Source organism: Vidua chalybeata, chromosome 6 (genome assembly GCF_026979565.1).
Source record: "Vidua chalybeata isolate OUT-0048 chromosome 6, bVidCha1 merged haplotype, whole genome shotgun sequence".
NCBI lineage: Eukaryota > Metazoa > Chordata > Aves > Passeriformes > Viduidae > Vidua > Vidua chalybeata.
In genome coordinates, this window is record NC_071535.1 from 52,144,254 (window position 1) to 52,164,484 (window position 20,231).

Sequence of the window (20,231 nt, forward strand, 5' to 3'; positions counted from 1 at the left end):
TTCATGAGTGAGCTGTAGCTCTTACATCAGGTATCCCAGCCACCTTTTCTTTGCAAAGGCATTAACTCGGAGACTTTCCTGCCATGCCTCTGCACTTAGAGATAAATTGCTACCAGTCAGCTCTGACTGTATTACAAATCTTAACAGGAAACTCTGTTTCCAATTTGTTCTCATTTTAACCTATGTTAAAGCATGATAACATTCAGCAACACAAACTACATTATATTATAGACTACCAACAAATTAGCAGTACAAGTCTTCAAAATTTTGAGCTTTCTCTTCCAATGATATTTAAAGTAACTAGTGATTAGATAGCACAATCATATCTACTAGTATATCAAGCACCTCTATTTTTCATTCTATTTACTTTTCCTTCTATTTATTTTGAAGACTTCAATCTTGTTTCCTTGTTTAGCTCAGCTGAGTAGCCCAAATCCAACAAAGCATTTGAAACTGTGCTTAACTTTAAATTATTACATAAATTGCTAAATTAGTCCACAAGTGAAGGACAAGAATAAAACGACATGAATAGGTCTGCTCACCTGCTTGCATGGATCAGTCCTGAAATGTTAACCCTTTGCAGAAGCAAGCCTCTAAGAATACTCAAGATTCCCATTAACAACACTTACCTGCATGCTCATCAGGCATGGACTGCCCCTATCTGCTCTGGTCTTTGTTTGAGACAGCTCCATTCCAGTGAGGAATACCTTTGTATCACTTGAGTCTCAGTGCTAAAAAGTTAGGAGTGATGGATGCATTTGTGTGCAGTTATACTTGCATGATTTCAAAAATTTCAGAACTTATAACAATGAGATAGTATTTTTAAGTAATGAGAAACCATAACAATTAACAATTTCTTAGCCAGTATAGACTTCATTTTGCTGATCTCTAATATACTTGGTACTTTTTTTTTAAAATCAGTGCCATAAACCCATCATTCAAGTATTTCAGTGCATTAAATCTTCAATATCCCTCTTATAATTCTAGAATGCATATTTACCAGAAAAAGACCTCAGGATGTTTTATATGATACAGTAGCATGATGAAAATATTACTATGTGCCTTTAATTGAATAACACAGTATTTGCATAAAGCAATAAAGCTCACTGAATAAGAGTTAAAAAAAATGAGGATAAAAATCCACTCAACTGAGAACATTGATACAATAAGGTTCTCCAATATAGAAAAAAAGCTGCTTTATCACTAACAATCTGAACACCAATTTAATGAGTTTATTAGCTGTGAGGAAAAACAGAAGAAAATACAAAAATGGATACAGTTACCTCTGTAACCATAATTTCACCACAACTAATAATAAAAAATGCAGAATTCAACGAGGCAGTGCAAATACAGATGTCATTCACACACATTTCTCGCTACTTTGAAAAGAACCTTTGATATTACTTACCTTTGCTGAATTTTTGCTTCCTATGCATTGGTGATTTGTGGGAGAGAGAGGAACATAAAAGCTTTAGATTGGCAGCTGTTAAGATTTATCATTATTTCTAATGCATTAGGAAAATCTCAAAAAAGCAAAACTTTGAGTTAATGACTAAACTGAAGGAGAATAATAGCTACTGTTTTTATCTTTTTTTTTTTTTTTAAGGCATGATTACCATCTTCTTCTCAAGTTCAGAAAAATGGGTCCAAAATGTTATCAAGTCCTAATCCTATTTCAAGCAACATAAATCTTTTCTATTAGTACATTATACAATAAGGGAAAAAAACCTCAGAACCTAGTTTTTTATCAGTGAAGAAAATCAGTTACTAATCAAACAAAATAGAGTACAGGTTTGTGCACTCAGTCGTATTTCCCTTCAGTTTTCTGAGAGAGGAAGTCCCCTGGAACACACCTTTTCTGTTGTATTTGCACTCTGTTTTACTATGGCAGGCAAGGCAATGTGTATGTGTGAAAATTAATTATCAGGAAATATTATTAATTATCAGGAAATATTCCAGCTATGTCAATTCCATCTCTAAACAAGATCTAGTTTCTTAAAAATGCACAATAGATTTGTGGAACAATGGCTAATGACTGGGCTTACCAAAGCAATACAAACTTCAAATACCTTGAAGTATTCTATTAACCAGAGGTGGATCTGCCTATTTCAGGCATTGGAGGTCTGCATCTCCTGGTGTTTACAAGACTCTTGGCAAACTTCCAACTTCTTCACCATTTCAAATCATTGAAACTACAATTATTCATCTTCCACATGATTTACTATATCAAATAAGAATTTCATCTAAAAGATTTAATTAACAAAACAGAGTCAATACATATATTCAACTTACTATTTGTCACCTTCGAGATACTAATCTGTCCTCTGCCAAGCATTTTCTCCCAGACATATAAAATAATGTAATTAAAAAACATCCCAGGATAAAAGAACAGACAAATGAAAAAGAAAAACTCTCTCAGAAATATTTGTGCTGGACTACAGAAGCAGAACAAGACTGTAAAAGAAGGAATAGATCAGTCACAACACAAGTAAGAGCTTCAACAGGCTTTTTGAGCAACAGAACAAAGAAGCTTCAGTATAGTGTGTTCATTTGTCTTCCTTAGAAATTGATCTGTCACTATGACTGCTTTACACTTTTATCTGATTTCAGATAACAAACATTGGATTCTCTTCATTCCATGACATTTGGCTAAAAAACTGTGAAGTCAAGATTCATAAGATTTCCTCTGAAGAAAGAAAAGTAAAAACAACACAGACTATGTAGTATTAGAACAGTGATTTCCTGAACAGTACAATTATTTTCAAGAAACACTGTGAAGCAGTAGTATTGGATAATTTTTGTCCAGAACTGCACAAGGGAACCAGCTGGAAAAAAATGGTCAGCATGGGAAACATAAAAATTTTGTATCTTCTTGCCTCCTGTGCAATTCATTAAATTTCCACAACTAGCCAAATGTCTGCAGACAGAACTGCACATGCATTTGGATCCTACTTTCCCAAAACAGAAAAGCACAATCTTATACATTGAACTAAGGAACAGCATTCCATGCTCAGAAAAGTATGTGTAGGGTGAAAAATCATTTGTGAGCAAGAAAACATAGCAAGAGTTTTCTCTCATTTAAGTTCCTTTTAAAATTGACTTAAATGAGTAGTATGTGATGTGTACTTTATTTGTTCATTCTACAGACAATCAGCAGAATTCACATAGTCATACAAAGGTCAGATTCAGAGTCAGGACCTATTAAAAATCTTTCTGTCTTTCAAGGCTAAACACAAAGGAAAAGTTATTTTAAATTACCAACTATTACATAAAGAATAAAGAAATACATACCCAAACCTTCTGATTCAAACAGGCAGGTATCATCCACACCTACATCTCTGCACCAGGATAAGAAATTTGCTGTGTTGTCCCGTGCAAAAAAAGACCCTGAAGGAGCATTGGCTTTGCATGGAATTTTCCGAACTGGTAAGGTCTGAAAAACAGGAATTCTTTATTTAGCTAAATGATACATGCTATCACAATACTTAAGTATTATGAAGTCACTACGCAAGTTTTGCACAGGTGGGTAACTCCCACCAGCTTATTTCCTTGGCCATTAAAGAATTCCTAGCAAAGAAGCATGAGAAGTGAATTTAACAGTATGAAGTTCTCAACTAAAAAGTTTTTCCAAAAGTCCACACAATGAAGTTGAGAGCTGAATCAACATTACCTACTTCTTAGGAATATTAGTAACTACAGGCTTTGGATTTAGTGTTTGGTCCAGTTCACTGAATTAAAAAAAAAAAATATAAAGACAAACTTTAAACTAGGAGCTGAATTTTCTCACAATTAAGGGTGAATTACTTTCAGTTCTATGTTAGGAGATAATCATAGTGTAAAGGAATGGGTCTTGAGGCCCAAAGACTACAAACACTTCAGAAAGGTCACTGTCTCTTGTTTAACAACACCCAGAAGTCCCCTGTGCACAACACAAGACTGTAAATCTAGTTGGTACAAAGTCAAGGTCTGTAGCGACAAGCTCTCACTGTACCAGAGTAGCTCCATTTACATGATTTCAATATCAGAAAGGATGTTACTGATACAGCATCAATATCTGTACCAAACAGAGTAATTACCACAGCAATCCTGCTGCCTGCATTGGTAGATTTACTGAGACACATAAAAAAGAAGTCCTTAGCATTTAGTTCTCACTTAAAGCTTTTTTTCCTCAAATGAAAAATAGCTGTACTACATGGCCAAGTGAAGGCAGAAAATGAAACGTTGCTATGTAACTTTAGGGATCCCTAAATCATGGAGGAATTCAGACCTTATGTTGATTTGAATACACTGTTTTTCCAATGCTGATTTATGAAATTTTTACTTCTGTCTGGAGTCAGTAGTTAACTCAATCAAAAGTGAGCTAAGAGATAGAAAACTGCAAATATGGTTTCTCTACTCGTTCCTAACTTAAAATAACTGGAAATGGGGAGAGCAGGGGAAAAAAAAGACACAGGAGTAGGCTTCCCCTTACAACAGCTTCTAACGGCATAATAATATCAGTATTAAACACAGCTCAGGAGTTTAAATATTATACATATTGTACATATGACAGCAGCAATGTAATGGCAGAATATGCCTACATGCACTGAGCTACTCACTGCTAACTACCCAATAAGCCAAATAAAATGAAAATAGAACAACTGAAGCCTTCATCACCATTGTACTTACCAGTATGCCAATGGGGACTAACAGATTGTCTTAGATATATAAATATGTCTCAGAGATTTATGCAATTAAATCTATTCCTCAAATCACCATCTAGCTTTCATTCCCCCATGATTCTTACTCCAATTACTCAATTTATGTTTCCTTATTTTGGAAAAATTAACTTATGGTTCAAGCTATTTGCAAGGAGGTATTATTATTTTTCTATAATTTATATAAAACACTGACCAATTTTGCATGTTATTTTAAAACAAACAAAAAAAATCTTATCTTATGCCACAGATACCATATCACTTCCTGGACCATCCTGGAACAAGGAGGGGAAAGCAAGAAGGAATCAGGGAAGTAAAACCAGCTCTTCTCTAATCCAGAATAAATGAAAAAACCTATACAACATGAATTCTTTCAAGGGCCTCTAGATATGGAACAATCTTATGAATCAGAGCACAATGAAGTTTTAAAACATTATTTCTGCCCCTTCCCATTCTTCTGGAGGGAGAAAAAAAAAAAAAGAAAAAAAAAGTGGAAACAAATGCTCAGTTCCTTACATATCAGTGATTTTTTTCCTTTTCTTAAAAATTTTAATAAAAAGTTTTCAGGACTAGACACATTTTTTAGGCTAGCACTCTTTTCATATTACACTAATTTCTTCAAAGAAAACAATTATCTCTTCTGAGACAAATACTTATACTCTACAGACAATTTCTCCCATTGAATTTCCTCTCAGTGACTTAGTCTTTAGGAAGAAGTAATGCAACATTTGTCCATCTCTGTCTCTCCCTACCCTTTCTCAGGATACTTTAACTGGACAAATCTAATATAGTCTCTAATTATAATAGTCTTAAAAGTACACCCTCTTCTTTTAAAAGGAGTCACACAAGTCTCTGGCAGCCTGTTGGAAGAAGGTCAGCTAGTCCAGGCTGCAGAGGAAAGCTGTCAAAACAGGACTTCCATGTCATGATTTTTCATTAAAACATTGCAGAAACCTTAAAGAAGTCTCTTCTTCAAAATTATTTCCTAGAGAAAGTTCAACCCAACAGTACCTCTTTGAGTGCAAAAGAGGAACAAGCAAAGTGGGCAGGGTTATTGGACTGGCACAAAGTAAAATGGGAAAAAGGCAGAGAACAGCAACAGTTGGGCTGCTCCATGAGGGAAGATAATTCAGAGTCTAAGAGTGACCACAGCACAGGCAGTGGCAGCCCTCACTGGCAATGATGCAGTCCCAAAGAAGGCAATGCTGGGAACACAGGAGCTTTAAACAGTTGTTTTATTAGAGGAGGAAGAGCCGAGTCAGGTCTAGTGTGTCCAGGGAAGGCAAGTCAGAAACAGCAGAAGATAAGGCTGGACTCAGGGCTGCAGCAGACACTGACCTAGCCATAAACCCAGCAAGCAGGCAGCCAGGCTGGAGATGGTCTGCTCACAACACAGGCAAGAAGAGGGGCTGAGGTAAAAGGGAGGTTCTGGGCCATGGGCAGAGAGTGCAGGTCAAGGTCCCAGGGGAAGCTGGTCACAATTATTAAGGCATTTTGATTCCCTCAAGTCTTGATGATTAATCTGTGGTTTTTAGTGTTTCAGTGGAATCAGAAATACTCGGTACTTGTCATGGTTTGACCCTGGTGCAATGCCAGTGCCCCTGTGAAAATACACCTTCCCCAAATGAGTGCTGTGAGATGCAATCAGGAACAGAGCAGAGCAGGCTCAAGCTTAGAAATAAAGGAGAAAACATTACCCTAAACTACAATAAAAGACATGCACTGAATCCAGAATGAAAACCTTCCAAAACATTCCTCCTCCCCCCACCCAATTTCCAGCAAAGCACATTGAGACAAAACTTGGACCCTCAATCAAGTTACCACCCTTCAGATAATCAATACTCAGTCCATCAAGGGAGAGAGGAGTCTCTCTTGTACCACAGACCCCCAATGACAATTGCAGTCTCCTATGTTTCCATGTCACACATGGCACTGCCTGGAGAAAATCTGCCAGTGTGACACTCTCCATGTCACAGTGCTCTCACCACCATGCATGGACAGACTGCCCATAGGGCTCCTTTAAGGATTCTTTGCCAAGAAGCAAAGAACAACTGTTCAGTTTCTCGTTTCTGGGACAACAGCCGCCCCCCCCCCCCCCCCATTTTCTCCTCCCCTGGGGCCGAGGGTCTCAAGAACAGAGATCTTCTTCCTGAAGACAGAGGGCACCACCACACCCTCCTCATCACTGCAGCAGGTCGCTCTCTTGGCTCCAACCATTGCATCCCCCTAAAAATGCAGTCTCTGTTGCAGGAGAAATTGGTTCAGTCCATGGCTATACAAGAAAAGTCCAGCCATCATCTCCTCCCACCTAGGATTCTTTCCCCATCTTCTTCTGACATCTCAGGCCCCAGGTTGTCTCTCTTCTCTTTCAGATCAAGGAGGATTAATATTTCACAAAGCTTTCATTACCCAACAAGGGGTTAAAAGTCTCGGACTCCCAGGACGGCTGAAATTTCATAGCCTTCTATCAATCCAGTTACATAAAACATCCACTCTACATATATCATACTTGATCATATTCTCACTGAACTAAATTATCAGCAGCTCTAAATTGGTTTAACAATAAGAAAATCAAATAGAATAAAATTCTTTTCCCATATAAACTTTATGAATCTCTGCTTGGACCAGATTATCTGAACTGGTACATGGATGTTGAATCAATTGAGTTAATAGTCAACATAAGGGGACTAAATAAACAATATCTGACACTACTATACTCTCTGTAATTTTTGATTTATTATGTCAAATTAAAAGCACAAATTCTGGATCGTCTATTATGGATGAACAGCACTGTGACAGGAACAAGATGCCAAGAAGCCAGCTCCAGTATTCCTGGCACTTGCAGACTTGTGCATAAAAACTTCAGAGAGAATGGAAAGGAGATAAGGGTACAGTTACTTTATGTGTAAGAGCAGACCTGCAGTGTCGAATCATGTCACCTCTCAGTTCCCCCTTCAGTACTCATCTCTGGATTTTTCCACAGTGTCCATGGTCTCAGGCTTGCCTTTGCAGAAAACTAGTGTGTCTTCTCCAAGAAAAAACCTTCTGTTTGTAATGCCAGGAACAGCTCAGAAGAGCTAGTGACATCATACTGGGTTTGTTTGCTTCCACACAGCTCTCTAGCTCTAGACAGTTCTGTACCTTTAAACTGCTTTGTGCTGAGACAACCATAATAAATAGCCTATATTCTTTCAAGTCCTGCTAAGGATACTGAATACTGTTCTGGAAGTCTGTAATAAACCACTTAGATTACCTTAGAATTATTGAACAACAGAAAACCCCAAAACAACAAAAAAACCCCACCAAACAAAAACCCAAACTAAACACCACAAAAAAAGAAAATCTTCTGTGTATGACTGGTGGCTGCCATTTGGCATTCAGTGGAGATGTGGGCTCAGTGTGGGCACAACCCATCTGCTCTCCTTGGCCCTGAGCCCAGCAGCACAAACAAGCCTCCAGCACTGGTCCTGGAGACCAGGACCTGCTGTGTGACACAGAGCCTTCAGCTGTACAAAAGCAGCTAGGGGTAAGAAGATAGCTAGGAGAACCTGCACTGCCTCTCTTCCAAGGAGCCATTGGGAAGGCATTGCAATGCCTGGCAGGAATGCAGAAAACCCCTAGTGACCCTTGGGTCACTGCTGCTCCCCAGTACTATCAACACATTAATAAATCTGGTTCTAAATATTTTGTATCTTTTGATTTATGTATATTGCAGTGACTAAACAGAATTTCTTTTAAGAAGAGCAATTCAGAACAGATGGTTTATGTGTCAGTAATCACCTGAAATTTCATACACATAAATTACAATTCTATGCCTTGACAACTAAGACTTTTAAACACATCATTTAATCTAGCTTCACTATGAAGCTTAGACATTTGTGGAACTTACAACATTACTTTACAGTGTCTTTCAAAAGCCCATTTTTGGTAGTAAGCACTACTTACAGCAAATAGTAAGAGTCTAGGTACAGAACATCACACTTAACTAAGCAAATTTGTGATATTCTTAATTTCATAGCGACAGAAAAAAATGTTTGATTAACAGATGTCCTAAACAGCTCAGAAGTGACAAACAACCACATGTAAAAACAAGACATTGTTGTGAACAGCAGCTACATAATTTAATGACCAAAAAGACCACAAAAGCTTTGAGTCATTTTCTGGAGCAAATACTACACAGACAAATATCCCTGACATCGCATGATCTCACTAAAATATATAAAAGTTTCATCCCATTTCCCATAGTACCAGGGTCTTGCTGAAGAGAACACCCTCTTTTCTATTCAGTAATAGTCCTACCAGATTTATCACACAAATTATAGGGAAATACTCATATTTTCTAATCACCTACTAAATTTTCCTACCACCTCTTAAACAGAAGTCTACTTTTTTAATATTTCCAAAACTGTCACTGTACTGCTCAAACTATAACACATGAAAGCTTTTATTCAAGAAAGGTTTCATGCACAAATATTTTTTACTGAGTTGTATAAATGGCCTGACTATTTTAAAAGTGCTTTCTAACAGATCATTCTGAAATAATTAGGTTTCCACATGGCAAAACTGACTTTTGTTGACATAGTATAGTATAACCACAGTTGCTTTGAAGCAGCAGTGGCTGCAATTACTCCTATCAAGTATCAGGAAAACAATTCCCCAGTCACACTCCTTTTACAATCTTGTCTTGTTGACGTGCATGCATGTGGTTTAATACAGGATGTGAAAGTGCGAGTGAAACATATGATGCAATCCTGGAAAAATGCTGTCAGGTTCACTTCTAAATCCAAAAGGGACTCTCTTACATCAATGCTCTGAAATCACATGGAAAAATGTATTTTTTGTACTGCTTTTTCAAAACGAGTTCATGAACACATGCTAAAATCCCCATTTATTTATGGCACACTGAGACTTGACCCATATTTTGAAGATTGTTCATTACATTTCCCTCTTTGAAAAGAGGATTTCAGGACATTTTGAACTATCACTTATGCTTGAATAAAAAGAAAAAGATGAGCAATTTGTCTGCTATGAAAGAGGGTTGCAGTTACTGTGTACTCATAGGAAAAATTTGCTTTTATCTCCTGATGACCTACATTAACCAAAATGGGGGGATGGGGGAGAAATTTTGTTATGCAGTACCTAACTGCTGTGGTGTCTTGCTAGGCCATTTAGTGTTACATGAGCATAAATTCCTAATGAAATGTGATTATATCAGCTAGATAGAATATGTATCTATTTCAAAACTTTCTACCATTTGCCTTTTAACTTAGCTCTGTGGCCAGTACCAATCCTCTCCCTCATTTTGCTCAAGTGTTCTTAAACAACTGGACCAATGGTCAAAAAAAAAAGAATGTGCTAAATGCACGTATAAAACAGAATATAGAAATACATACACAGAATTTAAAATTAAGCATTTCCCACTGAAAAAAAAAAAAAAACGAACTAAGAAAAGAAATATAAACCCCTTAGCCCTCCAAAAGCTGCAAAATAGAAGTTAAACCCCATGGCAAATTTAGAATATGAAAACTTAACAAGGAAGTTCTGAAGGCTTAGGAGACAAAAAAAAAAAAAAAAAAAAAAAGCCAAACTTTTCCACAGACATAGAACTAAGAACAACTTCTAGATTGATGAAAAATAACATTGAACATACAACAAAGCAAGCACCCCTAAGCAATTCACTTAACAAGCAGCAAAACATTGTCCTTCAGTGAAATATGGTCTTGATAGTGTCATATCATATCATTTTAATGGAATAGGAGATTGGATTTCAAGTTTACAGATCATATGTTGACCAGATTTTTACCCTATATAATAACCGCAGAGATCATCAAAAGCCAAAAATCACTCATTATCAACTTTCTAGATTCTAAGAAAGCATTTGTGAATACGTTGGAATCCCTAACATATTTATAGTATGTCAATAAAAATAATTAACATCATCAAGGCTTTATAGAAATGTACAGACTTCAACATTCAAATAAATGCAGGACTAAATTAATGCTTTAACCGTGTTATTAAGTGTCAAAGTGGAACACATTCTTCGATGTGGCATTAGTGTTAGCTTCTCAAAAGTAAGCATATATGGAGAACAAACTTAATTTAACAATATAATTTTAAAAGTTAAGCATTTTTTCATGTATTTTTTCTTCTAAGTTCTCTGTCCAAGACACAGTTTAGTCATCACACAGCAAAAGATTGGTTATTCAAAAAAGATATTGTTAATAGTAATGAAAAACTAGTTTCACAGAAACAATGCAGCTTTTACTCCTAGCAGTGTTCCAGAAAGCCAAGGAATGCGAGAGACTATTCAATCCACAGACAATGCACTGTGATATCCAGAAGAAAATAATGTCAGAAAGCAGCAAGGCAGAAGCTTCATTCACCAGCTATAGCATTTTCCTTATTTGACTAATAAGTAATTTAAATGTAGTGTAAGGATATGTGCATTTCAACACATCAAGGCAAAATCCCAGTGTCTGTCAGAACTAGAAGGCCATCCCTCAGAGGCTGGCTAACCCAGGAGAACACACAGAGATCCACAACCAGGAGTCTTGCGCTGCAGAGCACAACTCTGGAGGATCACAACAGAGAGCCCACCTAAACAGATATCAGATGCTGTTCCTTCCCACTCAGTTTGTGTACTTGAGGGTGGGATTAGGTCACTATAGTCCAAAGACTTGGGGAGGTTGAGAAATTGTCTTTTAAAACTTCTAGACATCTATGTCTGTAACATATCTATGCCTGCTGACAAGTTCACTTTTATCAACAGTCTTTCAAAATCTTGAAGAAGTAATTTGCAAACTCCAGACATGTATGCACCAAAAATTGAAAGACTTTACTGCTACTCTCTGAAAATGCTAGCAGGCCAAATGCAAAAATCAATGGTTTTTGGGTGTTTTTTTTTTTGTTTTTTTTTTTTTTTTTTTTTTTTTTTTTTTTTTTTTTTTTCTAATGTTGTAAGAGCATTAAATAGAGTGACTAAAATTAGATAGCATTCAAGAGAGAGACTTCAATTAATTTTTTTTTAAGTGTACTAAGATTTTATAAACAGAGAGAATAAGAGAGAGACACTAGGGTAAGCCATGACAAAGACCTCCCTGCAGTATCCATGAAAACAGGGATTCAGTAGTTCATTCACATTCAATAAATGGTCTGTGTTTTTTCCTCAGATCTCTGAGTTTCAGAATTAACATTTAGATGGGCATTTTTTTAATTGGCATTTCATAATGGGCTTCTTCAATAACACTTGATGAGAACAGAATGCAGCAATTCTCACAGTTGCTCTTTCAAAGGGCAATTACATCTTATCCTTTGTAGATGATCCTGAGCTTTTCCCCATCACAATGTCAGAACTCAGAGCTGAATTATCAAAGAGTTAGTTGAAGAAGACAAAAGAATCCTAGTTTCTGAATTTCCCTCATTTTTATTACAATTAAATGAGAAAAAAAATTGGAGTATTGCAATCAACAGGAGAATTGCATTTGTTTGTGGCATTGTCACACAGCACGACTTGTGAATGAATATGCCAATATGCACTAATTATTCCATGAGATGTGAAAGTATTTCCATGAGATATAAATGGTGAAATCTGGGTGGATTTTCATGGGACATATTTTTAAAAGAATCTTATGTATTATTAAATTATGTTTTATCAAACATCACATTCCTAAAGGGGACATGATTCTCTCAAAATAAAGCATAAAAACCACTAAATTTTGGCAAAAGCAACTAATTTTAGTAATGGCAATTTCAAAATCACTTTACCCCTTAATTATTCCAGAAGAACCCAAGCTAAGGAAAATGCTTCAAAAAAATCTAACTAAATGGTTGAAGTTCACCAAAACACATTACAGGTTCTAAAATTTCCTATTGAAAAAGGTTTCCATAATTTCACTGACAGTGTGGTCAAATAACATATTACTTTGATTTATGGAATTATAGTGAATAGCCTTTCACTGTCAGTTTAAATAACAAATGTAAGAAGCTTGATAATCCTTGATAATGGTGGATATACGGCTGTATTACCATTACCATCCTCTTCCTCTTCCACCTGGTTTTCTCCCAATGATCAATCTCACATTTTGTGGCCTTCTGAAGTGCAAGACAAGGTGAGGATTTTCCAGCCCTTTTCTGTAAGATCAGTTCCAAATGGTGCATTACCTCCCATGAGACAAATGTCAAGGAAGACTTTGAAATATCTAGGCAGGCTAAAGAAATACAGAATTTGAGATGCTTTATCTGTTTGCTTTTTGAATTTTCAGATGTTAAACAAAGATGAAATTTTCATGCAGATGCTGGAAACATTCAGGAAGAATTTAGCATGTACCTCTCTGCAGGTAAATCTGATGCTCCAAAGCCCTGGATGTTAATTTTTGAGAAAAATTTGCATCTTTGTCTTTATGATAAAGAATCTGAATTTCTGTAAGATTTCTAATTAAAAACCACAAGGAAACTGCTAAAGCCCAGGGAATTCTAAACAAGTGTAGTACTTAAAAACTTTCATGACTTGGAAAACATGGTGGAGTGTTTATCTATACAACAAAATTTCTAAATCAGCCTCAAGTTAAGAGCAAAGTTTTACTGCGTACTTGAAGCATTTGGGGCTGATTTACATAATCAAACACAAATTTGAATATTTATTGAAATAAACAAATTAAACATAATTGTGGTAGTTATAAATTTATATCTATGCCTCAAAGAGACTGAAATGAAGAATTTTTAAATGCTTCCTATTTAGAAACTGAAATGCTTTTAATATCTTATTACTGAATATTAACCAATCAATCAGCAAAATAGCAAGAGTCATGGAAGACAGAGTACCTATTATGAAATCCAAAGGTGCTTATTATGGCATTAGGCTCACAATAGCAACGCGCAGAGACTGCCTAAATAGCACCAGAGGCTGCCAAACTCCTGTACTCCAGATTCCACATCACTCTCCTGAAAAACAAATATCAAAGAGGAGTGTGGCCCAGGTGGTATTTTTAGATGCAGGGATTCAGTCCTAAAAAGGCTTTATTCAGAAACAAAAAATCCAAATATAATTCAAAATAATTTCTTTGAAGATTGACTCTTGTGATAGATTTTCCTTTGTCCACCAGCACAACCAGCAGGGTATTCATCCCCAAGAAACAATAATATACAGAACCTATGAGTGACCCTTATGCTTTCTCAAGTTCTAATACTTTTCAGCTATAGGGACTTCTTCCTCTGAGTGGGGTTTCTGTGTATTCAGCCTTCCAAAAGATCTCTCTTCCAATACTTTATTCAGTATTTACTTTTAAATTTATTCAATTTAAACACTCCTTGACAAGAATTTTCCATCTTGTATGTAAACAAGTGTTTTGTAAACAAATTGTATGCAAACAAATGTCTTGTTTGGCTTCCACCTGCTTCATTCAATGTCCCATAGCTTTTGTATAGAAACTGACCATTTACCACACCATTCCTGGTTTTGCAAGTTCCATCACATGCCCCTCTTTCCACACTCAAGCATCCTAACCTATCCAGTCACTCATAAAAGCAACTCCATTATTTCCTTCATGCATAAAACGTTATGCCTTTTTTGCCTGCCACTGACTCTTAAGGAAAGAAGACTACTTCTTCATGACAACCCATTTAATCTCCTTTTCAGTCTCTTAAAGCACTATCCCCAAGTCACATTACCACTAGTTCCGTATGTATTTTGAAAATGTCCCCAGTATCCACAAGTATTTCCACATGACAAAAAAAAAAAGGAAGTGTTGATATCAACATGACAATCTTCCTTCCAGATTTGGAAAATACAATATTTTGGGAACTTTTTTTGACCTCTGTTTTCCCAATTTACACTACATTCAAAATAGCTGATGCTGGCCTAGGGAATTCCTGAAATCTGAAGGAAGGTCAGTGCTCACTAATAAGAAAGGGAATGATATAGTTTAGTTAACAAATGAACTGCAAAACTGACATTGACTTGAAACTTATTGCACAAGCTATTAAACCAGAAGCAATAGGATTTAACCTCTGATATTGTGTAGAGTATTGCAAGATGAATTTAAGGAATTATGGCAAAAAACCTGATGAGTCAGTGCATGTAATATTAGCTTTTAATGCCTTCTTAACTCTGTTGCTATTGTTGCTAAACTGGCCAGACAGCCCCAAAGAGGTGCACAATGAATTCACGATCAGTAGTACATATCAATCAGAGCAGGATATCTAATCTTTCTTTAAGACAAAACTAAACCCAAAATGTTATATGAAGCTTTTCCATAGGAACAAGTTCACATAGAAGGTAAAACTTTGCTTATGAAAACAGACCAGATCTTCAAGCTTGTGGAAGGCTTAGTTAAGATTACACACACTCCCTCCATTAACCATATCCTTATCATGACTTCCTTGTTCAGATGCAAGCTGGTGCAGCAAGCAAACTGATCCTTCTGGCTCATTTTATATCAGCTGCTTCTATCTAAAAAAATTTGAAATTACATATATAGATAGAAAAGTTTGTTATCTATTTTGACAGAGGCTGAACTCAATAGAAATCAGTGGCTTCTCCCAGTTGCCAGTGAAGTCATCAGAACACCTTGGTGAAAGAATATATTTCTGTTATCCTGAGCAGAGCAAGGGTCAAATGGCTTCAAAATTCCACATATATTATTAATAAAATGCATAAAAAATATTCTGGTGAGGATTGTGGAATTCTTTCTATGCTAAATTTCATACAGCATTATCTCCTCATAAATGGTCTTGGCACCATAAAGTCAGATTTCTCACTATGAAGACTAGTCCTATTGCCCAAGAGTGCTATATAGGGAATTAAAATTTGAAAGGATGAATAGCTCCCTAATGGTATACAATGATACAAATCTATTAATCTGCCATTTCTTTGAATTCTTACTAAGTATGAAATAACATACATTGAGAAAATAGCAGTGAGGTAGATTTTTTCCCTTTAAATGCATTGTCAGTTGTACCAGCTTGATAAATGAAGACCAACAAATCTAAATAATGACCACATATGGGACTGCAAATGTCTGATTGCCTTCTAATGTAACTTAGAACACAAAAAACAGTACAAGTAACTCTTCTTTCTGCCTAGCTAGTTCCTAGGCTCAAACAAAAACACTGCCCTATGTGTTTTCTCACTTGAAAACTCCATGATACTAAGGTGAAGACAAGCCAGACCGTATTATGAAGAGGAACTCCAAAGTCACCCAAGACTTCTACTAAAGAAGAAGTTATTATAATTTGAACTAGGAAATATGACAGACAATTTCTTCTATAACAACAGCTATGAACATGGAACCAAGAAAAACAACTTACACAGGTGCAACTGACACAAGACTCTCAGTTAGACCAGCTGATAAAATTTATGCCATGCCCTAATTTCTGCTACAGGCAAGTTATGAAACCTCAAGAACAGAAAATGCATTATGTGATATCTGTTCTTGGCCTCTTTTTTATCTGTTCTTTATTTGCCTGTTTTAGCTTTCAAGGAAGATGTACCTGAATGCAACCAGAAAAATAAGAACAATTTCACATTGAATGTGTTAATGTGCCCAACCATTTAATTCTACTTCTCCAAGAAATAAACTTGCTGCACCCTTGATTGTTTCCCAGTAAGATTGTCCCATGAGAATAGTTTAAATTAAAGCAAGGTTGTGTTCAAACAAGTGCTTAAACGGATCCTTCCAAAACTCCCAAGTATCCTGTAAGTTTCACATTTTCCATATAATTCCTTCAACTCTTTATTGAAACCCCTCCCAGTACACCAACAGGATCTTTAAACTCAAGGCACCAAATCTAACTATAGAGTTTTACTATTGGTCTTCCTAGAGCTGCTCTTAGAGGAGAAGATACCGTCCCACAGCTACTTAATATTCCCTTTGAAAATAAATAGAAGGATAATATTTTCACTATTGCCTACACATTCCACTGCTAGATCTGGTTTATTCTTATTCTCCACATATTACAAGTACTTTTTGAGTAACTGCTTTGTATAGATACTTAAATAAATACCAAATAAGCATTATTTCCATCAATTTCATATTGCAATTTTTCTACACAGAGCAATTACCTCTCCATCCATTTGCAGAATCTCCACATATAAAATCTCTTAACTGTTCAAAAAAACCCTCAGTACCAAAATGGTCAAATACATCAGATACTAATATTAAATGCTAGAGTGTTGACCAACACTTACTTTGCCAGGCTTGTTTGCATCAAAGCTGTTTTCTTTAAATTTCTCCTGCAGGGTCTCAGCTAACCGGCAAAGCAAGGCACCATTATCCAATTTCTCCATAAAGGTTTCTGCTGTTATTTCTCTACCTGAACATCAAACAGAAAGTTAACATGGCAGAAAGCATGCAATGGTATAGACTGCATTTGTGTAAATAGAGAAATGAAAAAAAAAAGAAAAAAGCTTTAACTGAAAAACTTGCATTACTTTGAACACTTTATGAATAACCTCAATACTCTTTTACTGGTAGGTATACAGCAAATTATGAAAAAAACCCCACGCTTTCTTTGGGAAGGCATGTGATATTTGAAAAATAGTTCTAGCATATCCAACCCCGTGTATTTCACGTTACTTATGAAGATCCAGTGCTTTTAACATAATGTTTTAAAAAAAGAGATTACAGCAGGAACATGGTTTACACCAGTGTGCATGTGTAGTTATAGCATGAATTGCTAAGAGTTGATTTTGTAACAGAAGTAGAAAATCATGTCAAAAAGGAAAGGGCGGTATATATAAGGGAGGGAAATAACATTAAAAGTAACAAAAATGAAGTTTATACATTAGTACTGAACATCTTGATGATACATTGTAACCTGTCACAATACTGAAGATAGCAGCACTATAAAGCAGTATGATTTTAAAAATGCTATAGGAAAGCTGATTTCTCTAGGCCCTTGTCTGAAAACTTTGAGATACTTCAGTATTTTTTGGGCAAAACCCAAAATGTGAGTCTTTTCAGCTTGGTAAATTAAGACAGAAACAATAAAGATTATTGCAGCAAACCATCTTCAGATACAGCACACTTCTGTTTTTCACTGAAGCGAATTTTTTTTTCTAACACATTTTACTTCAGAAATATCTTTTTAACATGAAGATTTTCCTTTTTTTATTCCCACTTAATTCTATTTGCCATGTAGCCCACTTTATAGCTCCTGTATGCATAAATGACTTCTCCAGGCAAAAGAGCAGTAGTAGCACTGCAGACATGCAGAGTTAGCTTATGCCTAACTGATAATATTTTTGCCATATCTCCAGATTAAACGAAGCCAGGAATGAAACTATAATAGCCTAGACATAAAAAAATTGAACAGCTCAGCATCTCAAAAGACTTTGCCACCATTCTAGCCTACATATTTTCCCATTTGCCCCATCAGCACTTTTATAAAATGCTCTAAAGCCACTAGAAAGCTAAATTTTATAATAACTATGCTTCAGGAACTGCTTGAGTATTACATTTTATAATACACTCCTTGTCTAAAAAATTTATTTCAAGTACCTTTAACAGACTAAAAATTTTTATTTTGATTTGCAACACATAATATTTTCACAAAGATAAACCAAAAAACCCCACATTCTACATATCTCTTCTGTCCTATAATTTATAGATGCATCATTTCATAATAATAAATATTATAAAAGCCTTAAAACTTATTTATGGATATTTTCTTTTTACAAAGATATAAAAAAAATTGTTATCTTTTTCTGCTATTTAACAGTATATTTATATTACTTTAAGTGCTGAATTGCATGAGCAGTTTGGTCACTGCATATTGTACACTAAGCTGGATTATTTGAGTTCTATTCGCCTTTATGAAATCTGAAAGAATGAGTTTTGCATTGAACATCTGTCTCCAATGAAAAGTATATTAGGTGTCAGCTTTCAGTTCACTGTATTTTATGGCTTCATAAGGTGGCATTTCTTTGCTAAAACAGACACGCTGACATATTTAACAGTAGAAATGTATTGATTCAAGTAAGAGTAATGTTCATAACCTGAGGAAAAAATTGGTCCATGTATTTGTATGGAAAAAACATCAAACTCCATTAAAAATGTACAACTCCCCTATAATTACAAGAAAGCAGTTGCAATGTTTTTATAGAATGGTAATAACATTAAGTATAATAAACAAACAACACTGAAAGTATGAGAAGAAAATCCAGGAATATGAAGGCTTTCAGAAACCTCTCAAGTGCTTCTTTTACCACAATCACCAGATTCCTCTTAAAAAGTTAAACAGCTGCACCTGAACACCTACCACTTGCAAACTGTGAGCAGCTATCTGTAAGGTCATCTAGTCCTGGGGGACCTAATAAAACCAGACTGGAGGTCCATGAAAAAATAATGGACGAGAGTTTATGCTTTGGGTGTGTGCCCAAGAGGTTGAAGATAAAGTTTTCCTTACAGGTCTCAGACATCCAGAGCCTTCAGAAGAAGAGATGGACTTAAAGACCCAGGTACTCAAATCTAGTAAATTCCTCTATTACACTTAGTGTAATAACTACAGTGCAAGACTGACTCCAGCCTCACAACTTGCTGATGCTCTATTTTAATTGTATATTTTGTATAGTAACACAAAACTAGTAGTTTGCAAATAGAAATATTTCACTGAAGTGAATCTCTGAAATGTCTACAATACTGAGGCACTACTGAAACAATTGCTCCTGATCCTCTCAATTCACATAGTATATAAATGCAAGAAAACAAAATGTGATAAAAATAAAGAAAACCAAGGTCAGTGACTATGCATATACAAAACTGGCTCTTTTCTGACAAGACTACTCTGTTCCCTACAATAGTTGACAGTAGGAGAAATAATTTTGAAAGCATTGAGACATTATTACTTACTTGAAATGGGACATATAAAAAATCCAAAGGCATGCTGATAATAAAGAAAATTATAAAGCAACTCAACTAAGTAAGAAACTATATCAGTGCCAGTAGAATCACTGGAGGTATCAGTACTGTGAATATCTTGATACTCAGACTATTAAAATGTATATTTCCCACTGGATCGATCTGAACAAACTGATGTTGAAAATACATGTTCTGTTACAAAATACTCTTAGGCAACAAGGTGAGCAAGAACACTAAGCTGAAACAGATTTAATTCAGAATCAAAGAAAGACAGTTTTCTTGCAGAAGACTCACCATTCTCCAACTTCAAACTGTACACCTCCTTCAACCTTTTAAATACCTAGCCTTGTCTTCAACTTGATGCTTCTCCTAACATTCTTGCCTCTGTTCCTTTCCTCCAATCCTCCTTCACTTTTGCACCCAAGCAACTTTTGCATGCATCAAACAATATTCAGTGTTTACGTGTCCAATTTCTCAGCATCTTGCATTCCCTGGCCCCTCAGCTATGAGCTTCTGAAGCCCTTTTCTGTTAAGAGGTGTCAAGACTGAAACCTTGGAACCCAACATACGCCTGAGGTGTAGTCAGTCCCACGTGGTAAATGGAGCTGGATAAAATAAAAAGAAAATATAACCCTCTGCAGCTTGTAAATAAACTCCAGGAATGGGGAAAAATATTAGA

General features: G+C 35.8%; 1 protein-coding gene across 2 annotated transcripts in view; it reads right to left on the bottom strand.

Moving 5' to 3' along the window:
- The window catches only part of GAS2 (growth arrest specific 2), an 81,618-nt gene that overhangs the window by 48,485 nt on the left and 12,902 nt on the right, over positions 1-20,231 (bottom strand). For both annotated transcript variants that reach the window (XM_053945423.1, XM_053945422.1), the window contains exons 3-4: positions 16,882-17,006; positions 3,292-3,433 (exon numbers count right to left, since the gene is read on the bottom strand). In XM_053945423.1, the coding sequence (XP_053801398.1) occupies positions 3,292-3,433; positions 16,882-17,006 (267 nt within the window). The remainder of the gene's footprint in view (positions 1-3,291; positions 3,434-16,881; positions 17,007-20,231) is intronic.